Source organism: Clytia hemisphaerica, unplaced genomic scaffold (assembly GCF_902728285.1).
Source record: "Clytia hemisphaerica strain Z4C2 unplaced genomic scaffold, Clytia hemisphaerica genome assembly, whole genome shotgun sequence".
Lineage (NCBI taxonomy): Eukaryota > Metazoa > Cnidaria > Hydrozoa > Leptothecata > Clytiidae > Clytia > Clytia hemisphaerica.
The window spans coordinates 1,141,361-1,155,162 of record NW_027103359.1 but is presented as its reverse complement, the minus strand read 5'-3'; the positions used below and the strand labels follow the sequence as shown (position 1 = coordinate 1,155,162).

The window sequence follows — 13,802 nt, the reverse complement described above, 5'->3', positions numbered from 1 at the left end:
ATTGTTCTCAAACAATAGAGCCATTGCTTAGGTACCAAAAACTGAGCCTGCATATGCTTATAAACTTTATGCTTATAAAAGAAAAAACATGTATAAGAAATACAAGAAAATTATTGTAATCAAATATAAAATGATCCTTTATAAAGCATCCTGAACCATGCTAGTATAAACCAACCTGCCTGTGTCCTTTCTTATTGATATTTCTACAATAAAAGCTGCTATGTGCGCTGTCCTCATATGTCAGCCTATTTTTATGTGCATGTGAGAAGACGTTCATTTTGAAACTATTCAACACACACAGTTTACTTTATAATTGTTATACGTCTAGCCTTGGCCAGCAGGGCTTTATAACTGTAAACGAGTGTACTTTGATATTACGTAAAGATTAAACAAAATCACATTTTAGTACACATTTTTCTTTGTAAGCAACAAGATTGCAAATGCTCAACGACTCAAACTTGCCATTTTTTTCAGAATTTCGTAAAAGAAAAGGCTCTTTAGATAATCTTACCATGGCAGACGATAACCCTTGACCTAATATGCTTTAATTTCAGGGGTGGTCCAAGCAAATTTTTCAGAAAATTAGCTAAAATGCTAAGTAACTTCAGGATTGACCCGAAGATTGGAGTTGCTTGTAGAAAAAAATTGTTCACTGGTACAGTAGGCCTTCAATATGAACCCCGGTCATTAAAATGGAGGGGAACTCCACCGAATTTGGCACCCGAGAATAAGAAGAGAATTTACTACGTATCAATACCGGGGGGGAGGTGCTTAGTAGGCAAATCGAGGGTACGGTATGTGCCGCCCTTAAGGGTACCTTTTTTGGATTTCCAAAGTCCCACTAAGGGTCGGAAAAATAGGAACCCCCCCCCCTCGGATGTAAGCATTTGGTTTCTCTTTGGAAAAAGAAATTTTGAGTTTGATACTGAGGGGTAGATTTTGTAGATCTGAGCCACCCAACCGCGAAATTTGTGATGCTGATGAAATGTATTGGAGATCAATCTGATGTTCCCACCTGGGTGCTAGGTTTGCTTTACTCATCGTGCCATATAAAGACTGATATTGACTTTTTACATATTTACTTTATATTTCATATTTCGAACCAAAACAACAACATGTACATATCACAACACAAATTCTTTTACAATGTTTTGTTAAATAAACAGACGATTAGTCGTTTCGTGGGTAAAAAAATTAGTAAAAATTATGAAAATATCACGTTTTTCTTATATGAACATCCAAAATGCGGATGTTCTTAACTTTTTGAGTTTCGAGCCTAGAAATGTTCTAACTTTCACCATTTTGTGAGTAATTTCGTTAATTTTCCGAAGAAATCGGGTGTTTCAGAGTACGCAAAGCCTTAAATGTTCTTAACTTGTTCTTAATATTTTCCCCTATGTTCTTATATAGCTTGTTCTTATAAAAAAGGCCTGTATCAAGAAAGCGTGATAAGAAAATGTTTACAAAATATACATTATAATTGATTCTCAATTTGTTTTCAAAACTTCCTTTTATAATTTCGACTAAATTCAGACTCAGAATAATTCAGCCGTATTCGACTCATGAAGGAACCTTTTTATCCGATAGCGATAAGCTGTGATGGGTAGGCGTGTATAAGGCTTTTTCTGCGCGCGAGAAGGCGCAAAATATTCCATCAATCTAAATCATTTGATATTACTATTCTGCTCCTTAATAATATGTAATAATACTTCTCTCGCCAAATTAAAAAGGAATACAAAATCGTACCCACCCCATTCTCTCCATTTACAGTTTTGTTAAAGTGTTCAAATTTATTCTGCCACGATTGGCTTTAAGTCTTTATTCTAATGATGGCTTTCTTGTGGCCACGTATTGTAACAAAATTCAATAAATTGAAAACTTTGAAAGAGTCTTGAGGTAATAAAATTGAGCGTTGAATCCAAAAAGGTAGAATTTATTCAAAAATCTTCTAACGGGATCCAATTCAACCATCTGAGAAACTCAGGGAATGATACAATCCCATTTTTATCTTTATCCATTTCCTTTAAAGCTCCTTCCAAATGAACCTCTTGTCCACCCATTTCCAAAAACAGCTTCTTAAATTCTTCAGGATCTAAAGCTTGACTTCTATCTTTATCATAACGATTGAAAAAATCAACAGCTTTGACTAGCAAATTGTATCTGCTTTTATCTGTAATATTTTGTAGCTTTTCACCACTTTTAAGCCAAGAAGTAAATTCATGGAAAGACACTTCACCATTACCATCTTTGTCCAGGAGAAGAGCGTAAGCTTCTGATTGCTGGTCATCAAATCCTAAATCTTCCTTGAAAAGCACTGCAAGCTCTGACTGACTTAACTGTCCACTTTTATCTTCATCGTACTTGCAAAACAAGCTTTTTAATGCTACTTCTGGTGTGTTATCCGAAAAAAGCGCCCTGACTCCAAGATTTGCCATTGTTGAAAGGTTTTATAGTGGTCCTGGTAGTAGGTCTTAAGCTGGAATAACTAAAGCCTCGTCATCATTCATCACTCTTTAGTTTACTTTGAATTAGGGGAATATTTTGAAACAAAATTAGGATGTTTATAGTATTGATTGAGCTGTTCTTAAATGGTCCGGCTGTTTTGAAAACGATTTTATAAAAATAGTTTTTCAAATGTTCAAATTTAGCTTCTGCCTTCTAGCTGGCCTGTAATACCGAGCCTGCCCTTTGATCCAAGCTTCCCCGATGTGAAAACTGTGAAAACCATCAAAACAACAAAAAGAGCCATTTTTTCAAGTCAACTAAAGACTGAATACATATTTTTTGAATATTTTTCGCATTTATGATGTTCTAAGATCGAAGAGTTTCTGTTATAAAAAATGAAGATACAACAAGAAGCTAATTTTCTTCTTCTTCATTTTTTATCTCCATTTTTCTATGTATTTGAATTCTTTCTTTTTTGATGATATATTCCACTCCGGAATATCTTTTTAACGAGTAGAAAACCGCTATCTTGTTGGAATTTTATCAAAAAGTTCTCTACTAAAATGTTCTCTGCACTGTAAGGGCCCGAATTCATACAATTCATAGGCCTAATTTTAGGTACGGTCGTTTTTGAATCGAGTGCCCCCCCCCGGTAGTCACGTTAGGGGTTTTATTACACATAACATTTTATTGTACGCTAATTGAGTTTATTACACAATTTATATTATTATGTACATAAATTTACTTGAATTTATTGCGTTTCTGTTTTTATCAATGTAGTCATTAAAGTGTCAATTACCGTGTTGCGTTAAATACTTCTACTTTTATTCATGGTCTGAGACAGGACTTTTTTTTCGGGATACCTTGTATTGTTTTTTGATGGTGACATAATGACATTTTATCATTGAGGTGTTTAGTCTTCTAGGGCTACCTAGGCCACAAGAACACATTAGATTATACCCCTCTGCCTAACCAGAACACATCAACATTTCTAGCTGATGAACTGACGGAACTTAAAACAGATGAAAAATTTCTTGCCGAAACATATAAGCTCAGAACACATCGAAAAAAGGTCGCCTTACCGGATGTTTCCGAAGAGATTTTCTGAGTGGAATTTGGTAAGTCTTTAAACAGAAGAAAAAAGGGGGGAAAAGTGACTCGCAACCAGATCCTTGCTAGCTAAATACCCGCGGGAGTAAGGGAATGACGTAGGAGCAAATCAAAACGGTGTTCCACTTAGCAGAATGTCCTCTAATTTTCTTAGCTTAAAAAAAACACGATCATTTATCACCAACTGAATAAGTATAAACATGTTTTGATATTTTGTTTGCTTATCAATGTTTTTATTTGTTTTCTTTTTAAATTGAATGTTGTATGTTCCTGTAAAAATATGTGTTGCAAAAACACAATCCCAAGTAAAAAAAATTACATATAATCCATCTATAAAAATTAAAATATAAAATTTTTGTGGTAAATAAACTATCGAGAAAATTAAAAAAGCAAAATTGCCCATAATTATAATTATATTTACATTATAATGTTTTTTAATTCGTTGACCAAAACCAACATAAAGATCCCCATTAGCATATTTTTATAAAATTTTTGATTCTCTGTTTATAACATAAAGTTTGTTGTGTAAAAATTAAAACTCCTCTAGAGGAATCCAATTCAACCATCTTAAAAATTCTGGAAATGAAACAAGGCCATTTGCATCTTTGTCAAGCTCTTTTAATGCTTTGTCAAGATTATGAGGTTTCCCACCAACTTCTTTGAACAGTTTTTTGAATTCACCTTTATCTAAAGCATGACTTTTATCAACATCGTATTTATTAAATAAGTCAACTGCTTTCACTAACCGATGGTATCTACATTTGTCATTAATATTTTTAAATTTCTCTCCACTTTTTAACCAGGAGTTAAATTCATCAAAAGATACTTGTCCATTGCCATCCCTATCAAGTAGCAAAGCATAAGCATCTGCTTGCTCATTGTTAAACCCAAGATCTTGCTTGAAAAGTACAGCCAACTCAGATTTGCTGAGTTGCCCACTGCCATCTTTGTCGTATTTGTAAAACAAACTTTTCAAAACAACAGCAGGAGCATTGGGGTCAAAGAAGGTTTTAGCCCCCATGTTTTTAGCCATGTTTCCTTGAAGTATTGAAAAAAGCTAAAAAAACACAACAAGTAAAGACGCAAAAGACAACCAAACTACAAGAGGTTAAGCTTGATGCTTGTCGGAGGCCAAAGTGAAGTGAAAGAACGAAGGAGGGAGTCTTCCGCTTTTTCAAGGCTACCATTTTTAATGTTTTGACGGGTGCCATCGAGCCAAAATGTGCGCTCGCTTCTAACGTAAACATTGCTCGCCCACCCATACATTTCGGCGCGGTGTTTATGAAAAAGATGGTCAAAATTTTTCAAGATGGACGCTCTGATTTTCAGATTTTGTGGTTGAGATATCGGCGCCAATTTCACAATTGGATAAATGGACAAGATATGGATCCATGCATGGAACGATTGTAGTAATTAATTCTTGTTCTTATTTCAACCTTAATGTTTCCCATCATTTAGCTTTCTCCAAATAGCTGCCTTCCTTGCCTTATACCACCCCCTCAATTATTTAAAGAGACCTTTTCGCCTTTCCATCCACCATGTCCATCATAGTGAATTGTATGCAAAATTTATGGTGGCCGAAGCATAGATTTATAATGCCCAAATAGCTAGATTTCGTGCTACGGCTGAAAAGTGTACATAGCAAAAATACCAAACAGTTACATCAAAATGCCTCGAAAATGTCAATATGAAAATTGCGTAATCAGAGAACGTATGTCTCGCTCATTATAAAAAGGCCGAGACAAACTTTCAATAATTGGATTGTAACATTGAGTTAAGTCTCTTTTGTTAAGTCACCAGGGGGTAAATAAAACAGACCTTGATACATTTATCATTCGTTTCAACTTGACCATTTGTTTAAAACTCAGCCTCCTAAATATTTGGGGTAGGTAAAATATGTACAAAGAAATTCATACTTTTCCAACCCGGCCAATCTTTAAAAAAGAAGCGAACAATAAAATGTAATTACCCTTTCCAAATAAACCTCTTCGGTGGCGAGCGTAGTCTACTCTGACGTAATTGTAAAATTTATGTAATGGGAGTTTGACATAGTAATGTAATGTTGTTTGGGGAATTATGAAGTTCTCTGGGATTTCGATTGCATTTATTCAGGTTGATTTTTTATGACTTCTAATGGTACTTTTTCTAACGAGTTTGATTACTCTGTTCTCACACTTATGTCTTTTTTTTTCGCGTCCTTTTCCGTGATTACTTTTATTTATATTTTTAAAGACAGGTAAGAAGGCATATTGATGTAACTGCCAAAGTAGAAATGAAAAATAACAATCGCAAAAACCATTTTTTGATGTGAAAATATTGCGTTTTTCTCTCTAAAAAGACAGTTTAGGAAAAATTACGAGCGTACGTACCAGTATGGATTTTGTGTAACTAACGCTGAAGATCTTTGGCGTACAACTGAAACGTTTTTGGCACATTGGCCCAGACCCGATCAATCGAACTTGTCGAACCAATCGAACAATCGGACTGATCGAACTCCATCGAACGATTAAAGTTTGACTAAAAAATTAATCCAACCTAATCAAACACTCACAATTTTTGAAGCAATAGCAGTTCGATTAGTTCGGTCAGTAAAAAGTTCGATTATTTTCGATGATATTAAATCCCTCATCATATCTTCCCTCCTCGCTTGCAAAAACTTTGTCCTGGCACGCGATTGCCATTTCGACAGTCCCCGGACTTAACAGCTTGACGTTTATTGTACCCGGAAATTTGTCTATCCGGAATAAAGTCCGTAGCCCCTCTGTTGCGATTTCGCCGCACGGCCGAGTGGCAGAATACTACGCCCCAACAAACAGCCTCTGGCGCTAAAAGGATGCAGGAAAAATGTGTAATCCCTTATCGGAAGTAATTTCCCGATTTACATTCCAAATTTGGCTTTGAAAAGAAGCTAATGTAATATACGGTGGCAGAGCAGCACAAACTTGTCGAACAAAATTGGTTTATCGAACTGATCGAACCGAAACCCATTGATGGAACTTAAAATCGAACACTCACAATCTTTTAAAAAATCTTAGAATTCGATTAATTTTATTAATCAAACTTTAATCGTCTGATGGAGTTTGATTAGTTTGATTGTTCGATTGGTTCAACAAGTTCGATTGATCGGGTCCAAAGATTGTTTGATTTTCAGTTGGCTTAAAGTAATAATTTCAGTTCGACGTGAATGACTCCATAATCCATCGATTTTTAGCTTTCATTTGGCTAAATTTGCTTTCACTCGCATACGCTTGCGTCAATTTATTACTCATGTTGGCGCATGCGCCTCTTTTCCCATCTTGCACCCTTATTGAAAAATTGAATGCTGGTACAAAATAAATTTTGCTTGGCGTGAGGCTTGCTGTACGGAAAAATATCTTCGGCGCGAGATTTCGTGGAATCCATACTGGCGTACGTTCTTCTCCTCAAGGACCCCCTCCCCCTCGTACGCTTTTGGGAGTGCCCCCTCCCCCCTCTCGAGCGTACGTACTTTTTGAATGGTCCCAAAGGCAAAAAGAGTGGAATTTCCGATGCATTTTGCAAAAGTACATGGATTTTCATCGAAATTTCTGACCACCACTGGAAAAGAAAAATTATTTCCGAGGCTAGAAAAAATGAAAAAATCCACGTCGTCCGACGTCAGTCGGGTAGCAAAAATTTTCTGGGATGGCCCAATCTGTTTGTCCCACATTTTCAAATATTCATTAGAATTATGCTCAATGTTACGCAAAAATGACAAAACACAGTCAATACCGTCAACTGCTCTAACTTGGGACTATCTGACAAAACATGGGGCGGCAATTCGGCCACCATTTTACCAAACCTCCATAGTCATTTGATTTGAGTTAAGAAACGGTGTATTAAAAAAGAAAAGATTTCTCTTTCGATTTTACAGTAAGTGAAAATACAGACCAGATATGCAACAGTCCCATGTTTCGACCAATCGTCCCAAGTTAGAGCAGTTGACGGTAACTAGGAAGATGATAAAAAAAAAAAATTAGACAGGGTTTTTGTAATAGACCTTTGCGCCTTTCTATCTGTCATATTGAATTGTATGCAAAAATTATGGTGGCTGAATTGCCATGGTGAAATTCCCTTAGAAAGTATGCAAAACATATGCAAAAAGAAAGTATTATTAATATAAAACTTACATGCATAATTTGCATTATATTAAAGTGTAATCTTGTAGAAGAAAGATTAAATTTGCTTCTCTTGAAAACTAAAAATCATAAACCAGCCGAGGCTGGAAGGTCAGCCAAAAGAGCTAAGAGGGTTAGAGGGTCAAAAGGGTTAGAGGGTCAAATGGGTGAAAGGGATAATTTTGATGAGATGCGAGCAAATGTTAGATCAGCGTTCGATACAATGGCAATTAGCTGCCGGTTGAAAAGTCCAGGAACCTCGCTCGTTTGGGATATTAGTTAGTCTACATAGTGTAATTAAACTTTTTGTTCATTTTAGTCAGTTATAATATATTTTTTCTGTTGGGTGTAGACAATATCCATATCTGACCAAAGTGTTATACTAAAATAAATAAGAAAATTGCCAAAAAGTCAAACCCAAAATAAAGATACATGCCATAATTTTAGTGCAGAACCATTATTAGTTTTCATTACATAGAAACTGTACTTTTTTGTTTACTTGATAAAACTCCAATAACACTTTGTCGTAACTCCCTGCAGCTTCTTCTAAAAATTGTAACTGACTGCCATTAAGCTACAAACTTTTTGTTATGGCTGTGCAAGTTGTGACAAGAGTGGCCATGTTGTGTAACTTGATGGTATATATACTTCTAGGAAAAAATTCTAGGAAGGGACATTCGCGAAAGTTTATGCTCGCGAAAAATTCTTGACAAAATAGAAAATCTGTAAAACTTCAAACTTTGAATAAAATGTAACTTTTATGGCACTTTTTAGCCTGCTAAAAGACTAATAAGTCAAAGGACAAATGTTTCAAGCCAACCCAAGAAGTATTTGTGTCTCTAAGCCATTTTTTCATGTGAAAATTCTCAATTTTAGGTCTTGATTCGCGAAAGTTTATGCTCGCTAAAAATATTTTTCCGTTAAATTCGCGAAAGTGAATGTCGTGAATTTCGCGATTTTTCGTCCTCGCGAAAGTTTGTACGCCTAAAGTAAACCGAAAACCAGTTTATCCAGTTGACGGTTTCTCAATTTTTTAATTCGGAGCAGTCCACGCGGATTCCCTTTCAACAAGATGTAGCTGCTTCTCTAACAGAAAAATATTTTCGACTGACCGACCAAACGACCCACCTTTTTAAAGTAGAAGTGATGGGAACCAAACAATTTTTTGCGATTCACCTTATATAATATGACTGAAGCCACAACCTTGCCGATACACAGGACATTCCGGTGCAGTTTGTCAGGTGTGCAAATATATAGATAAATCACTGGACACACAAAAGTCCGGTGTAGTGTCAGGTGTACTTTGTTTCCGAGAGAAAAATGTACCGTCAACTGCTCCAACTTGGGACTATCTTACGCAACATGGGACGGCCATTCCACCACAATTTCACCGAACCTTCAAAGTCATTTGCATTGAGTTTAATGAACCGCGTATTAAAAAATACACAATTTCTCTTTCGCACCAAATAGGCTTTTAAATCGAAATATGAAAAAAATCCGTAGTGGAACACGCGCAAATGTGATCTAGAAAGGCAGCTGAGGTCACAAAAAAATTGGACGGGGTGCGAACAATCCCAAACCACTTTTAATTGAAAATATACAACCTAAATATCTAGAAACCATCAACGGGAATACTTATATAATATTATCTCATCGGGCGGTTAGGCGGCGGGCATTCTCTAATACTAATTCACCATTCGCCATTCGACGTCCAGTCATTTTAAATGAAAACAAAAGTTAAAAAGGGCACGCTATCAGTGAAAGTTATCGTGATACATGTTATGACAGAAAGTATGATTGATAAACTTGGTGGAATTATCAAAAAAAATTTGTTGTCAAAGAGATTTAACAGTAAGTGAAAATACAGGCCAGATATCAACAAGTCCCATGTTGCGTACACTCGTCCCAAGTTGGAGCAGTTGACGGTACTAGACAGTCCGGTGTAGTCCGGTGTGCACTTTTGAAAATTTAATGAAGAAAACACCAGACAAAAAATAACGCCGGAATGTCCGGTGTATCGGCAGGGTCGCCTGAAGCCAAACACGTCCAAGTCCAAAAAAACACGATTGCATCCAGTCTTTATCAAATTTAGACAGTAGCTGTATGTACTTTTGTATACTTTATCAAATTCCAATAACATTATAACACCATCAATCCCCCCTCTAGAGGCAAACAAGAAAAATATGTTTTTATTGCAAAAACTACTGTAATAAAAAGCAACAATGAAAAGTATCAGAAAATTCAACATAAACAAAAACTTGAGCAAACGGATTTAAACCTTCATAAGATGTAGAAAAAGAATCCCCTTGATGAAAATCATGTGTTTGATTTGCCAAGTTAAAAAAATAAATGACAGAAATTGAAGCTTGCAACAGATTCACACTGGAAATACTTTGGAACAATTCTTTATCTGTTTATCGATTATCGCTTGAGCCGCCATCTTGAAACACCACATTATGATCTGTAAAAACAACACACGCTAAAAGTACCCAAAAAGTTAACCCGATCGGAAGAAAGTTTAGAAATCAAAGAGAGATCGGGAAATCGTTTTTTTTTTCGCCGTCTTATGATGATGATGATGATGGAAGAAAATTTTACCTATTTGAATGCTCAGCTTAGGCTGACCAATTATATTCACTCATCTCTTAGAACAAGCACTTCAAAAAACCATACCATGAGATCAGGCAACTTGCATCAGTGCAGTGAAGGGAAACTTGCATAGCCATCAAATGCCTGACCAATCAAAGCAGCAAAATTTCATAACAAATGAGCTACCACAGGAAAACATTTTCGATTTCCAAGGTTGGAAATTCAATATTTTTGGGTTGGAAATTTTGTTTTATAATTGAAGGTTGGAAATTTGAGCGATTACCTTAAGCTGATTTGGAAAACGTAAATTACCCATAGGTTTTGTAGAATAAACCAATGCCCTTGAAAAATCAAGTGAAAAAAACCCATGTAGAAATGACAATTTTCCAAGGCTGGTTGGAAAACATGACTTTTTGGGTGGGAAATTTTTATTTTCCAAACAGTTTGGGAATTGAAAAAAAGGTCAAAAATCGATGTGAAAATACATATTTTAGTAAATTTGATACCTCAAGTTGAAAAACTAGACTTTTTGGGTTGGAAATTTGTGTTTCTCCCAACAGTTTGGAAAACGTTAAAAATCCATGTGGAAATTACATTTTTCTAAGATTGAGACCCTTTCTTGGAAAACTAGACTTTTTGGGTTGGAAATTTGTGTTTCTCCAAACAGTTTGGAAAACGTTAAAAATCCATGTGGAAATTACGTTTTTCTAACCATTTTCTGCGCATGTCCTTGGGAAAACCACAAGCGATTTTTCGCTCAAAACTGTTTTGATGTATAGCTAACCTAGATATTAGGCTATAATGTGAGCAGTCAAGCTGTAAGTTTCCGTCAGGTGAGGCGTCTCTTTGGAGCGGCCTCGGTCAATCGCAGTGAGTTCGCACAGTGAAGCACATAGGGTACTTGTGTCATAGTTTCAAATAGTACCCTGCTGAGCTGTGTGAGTGATCTAAGATCAACCACGTATCTGTGCGAACAATAACGAGAGATTGACCGGGAGCCATCGAGCCTAGGCTAGCGAGTGACTGTTCACAAAAACAAAAACCTTGTTTAAGATCTCTTTTCCACATCTCTGCCATCCTTCTTTGGATTTTGGCTTTTTTCAACCTGAATTTTCGAAATTTCCAACCTTGTTTAGCTTGGATTTTGGCTTTTTTCCAACTGAATTTACAAAAATCCCAACTTTGTATTTCGGCTTTTTTCCACCTGGATTTTCGAAATTTCCAACCACCTTGTATTTCGGCTTTTTTCAACCTAGATTTTCGAAAATTCCAACCTTGTTTGGTTTGGATTTTGGCTTTTTTCCACCTGGATTTTTGAAAATTCCAACCTTGTTTTAAATTTGGATTTTGGCTTTTTTCAACCTGGATTTTTGAAAATTCCAAGCCATGAAAAATTTGGATTTTGGCTTTTTCCAACCTCGATTTTCGAAAATTCCAACCTTGTTTAAGCTTGGATTTTGGCTTTTTTCCAACTGAATTTTAAAAAATTTCAACCTTGTTAATTTGGATTTTGGCTTTTTCAACCTCGATTTTCGAAAATTTAAACCTTGTTTAAGCTTGGATTTTGGCTTTTTTCCAACTGAATTTTAAAAGATTCCAACCTTGTTAAATTTGGATTTTGGCTTTTTTCAACCTGGATTTACGAAAATTCCAACCTTGTTAAATTTGGATTTTGGCTTTTTTCAACCTGGATTTACGAAAATTCCAAGCCATGGAAAATGCAAAGTTTCCAACCTTGGAAAATGTCCCACATTTTCAGGTTGGATTTTCCATTGGATTTTATCTTTTTTCCAACTAAGAAAACTTAAAATTTCCAACCTTGGAAATCGAAAATTTTTTCCTGTGTACGCAGCTCCGCTCGCAGCACTTCTCTATCATTTTAGCACTTCATATTTGCCACGGGAGTATTTTTGGCAAGTTACTCGCCGACAGAATCGTGGGTAAATAAAGCAATGTGGTTGGATAATGAAAAGTCATGTGATAGATCATCAATTACAAGGTGGCAGGAATTCAGATGTTTTTTTATAGCTGTGGCAGGCTTCCTCATTTGAAAATTCCAGGCGTGTGGTCAATCGCACTCCTAAAACATTAATTTTAGGAGTTTCTGGCGTGTGATAAAGTGTGTGTGTGATGCACTACTTTTAGCTGAAAACTCAAAATTTAAGGCGTGCGATTTATCACTCTCCTAAGAGGCTTTTAGGTGTGTGTGGAGGTGTGGGCGTGCTATCGCACGTCTCAAACGATGCAGCCTGCTGTGGGCGTGTAATCTCAAATCTAATAATGATATTAAACATAATTATGCATTACATCAATTTTGATTAGAGATATACATTTTACAACCCGCAAATTTTGTATATCAGGTTTGTTTTGATTTAACTTTGTATTTTAATGACCAGTCAGGTCATTCATTCGAGGGCTATGCAAGTTACCCGATCTCACGGTAACATTAGATATAAACTCAAGCTGAAAAATCACCAGCGAAGGTACAAAAATAATCCTTATTCGGCTGGCGGTAAATTATTCTCCTGGGAATAGAACAGCCAAATGATCAAATCAAAACATTGATCTGAACCCCCTGATTTACAGCGGATTTTACTAACGTGTTGCGATGGACCTTAGATATCAAAACGGGGGTTTTAATATTTTCTTGCACTGGGAAACTTTGATGACAAATTTGTTTTGATACTTAAACCAAGTTTTTCAATCAAACTTTCACCACCTCATAATCACAACCAAATGTATTTTTAAAGCATTATAAAAGTAGATAATTTGAAGAAGTAATTAACAATTTAACACACGCACACAGCTCACACCTTGACATCATTTTTTGTTTTGTGTTGTTTTTCTCTAACAACTTTTTTCAACCATGCGTGATTGTTGATTGACATGTCAAAGTTACCAAGTGTAGATAACAGATTAGAGATAACAGATCTCACAATTTTCTGCGCAAGACAGGGCTTTTTTTATATCTGTGTTCGGGCTTTTGTGGGAATGCGCGCTAATCGCATTTACAGGTTTCTTGTATTCTCGTCGCAAAGATTTGTTTCTATTGCGATGTGAAAGCCTACCTGGTGAGAGTAGCGTAACATTATTTGCTATCTATGATTCGCAATTTTGTTAATTAAATGACTTTGGAGGTTCTGTGAAATAGTGGCCGGATTGCAGTCCCAAGTTATGTCGGATAGTCCCAAGTTAGAGCCGTTGACGGTATGAATAGGGAGATAATAACACATTTGCGCAAACTCATAGGAAAGGGTTTGGATATTATTATATTTTGAAATTAAATTCTTGTGCGTTCAAAATTGAAATTAAGGTGGCAGGTGAAGCAAAGAATGGAATGGATGAAATTGGATAAAATTCCAACGATTTTGCTACTTTCCAACTCAAAAGTAAAAAAAGTTTTAAAATATTTTCAGTAGGTCGGATGATGCGAGCAGTTTTGTGTCCCAGCTAGCCTAATAAAATTTCCCAAAACTGGTCAAAGGTAATTGTTTTACAAAAGATCGAGCTTAAAATGGCACA

General features: G+C 35.9%; 3 protein-coding genes across 4 annotated transcripts in view; 1 reads left to right on the top strand and 2 right to left on the bottom strand.

The window, feature by feature from the left end:
* The window catches only part of LOC136822412 (uncharacterized protein C19orf47-like), a 136,333-nt gene that overhangs the window by 31,948 nt on the left and 90,583 nt on the right, over positions 1 to 13,802 (top strand). The gene's annotated exons all lie outside the window — the stretch shown is intronic.
* On the bottom strand, positions 1,938 to 2,435 carry LOC136821663 (calmodulin-like protein). Its single transcript, XM_067077875.1, has one exon. It carries the CDS (start codon positions 2,433 to 2,435, stop codon positions 1,938 to 1,940), a length of 498 nt encoding a protein of 165 aa, XP_066933976.1.
* On the bottom strand, positions 3,799 to 4,709 carry LOC136822289 (neo-calmodulin-like). Its single transcript, XM_067078531.1, has one exon. The coding sequence runs from the start codon at positions 4,586 to 4,588 to the stop codon at positions 4,088 to 4,090; it is 501 nt and encodes a 166-aa protein (XP_066934632.1). The 5' UTR covers positions 4,589 to 4,709; the 3' UTR covers positions 3,799 to 4,087.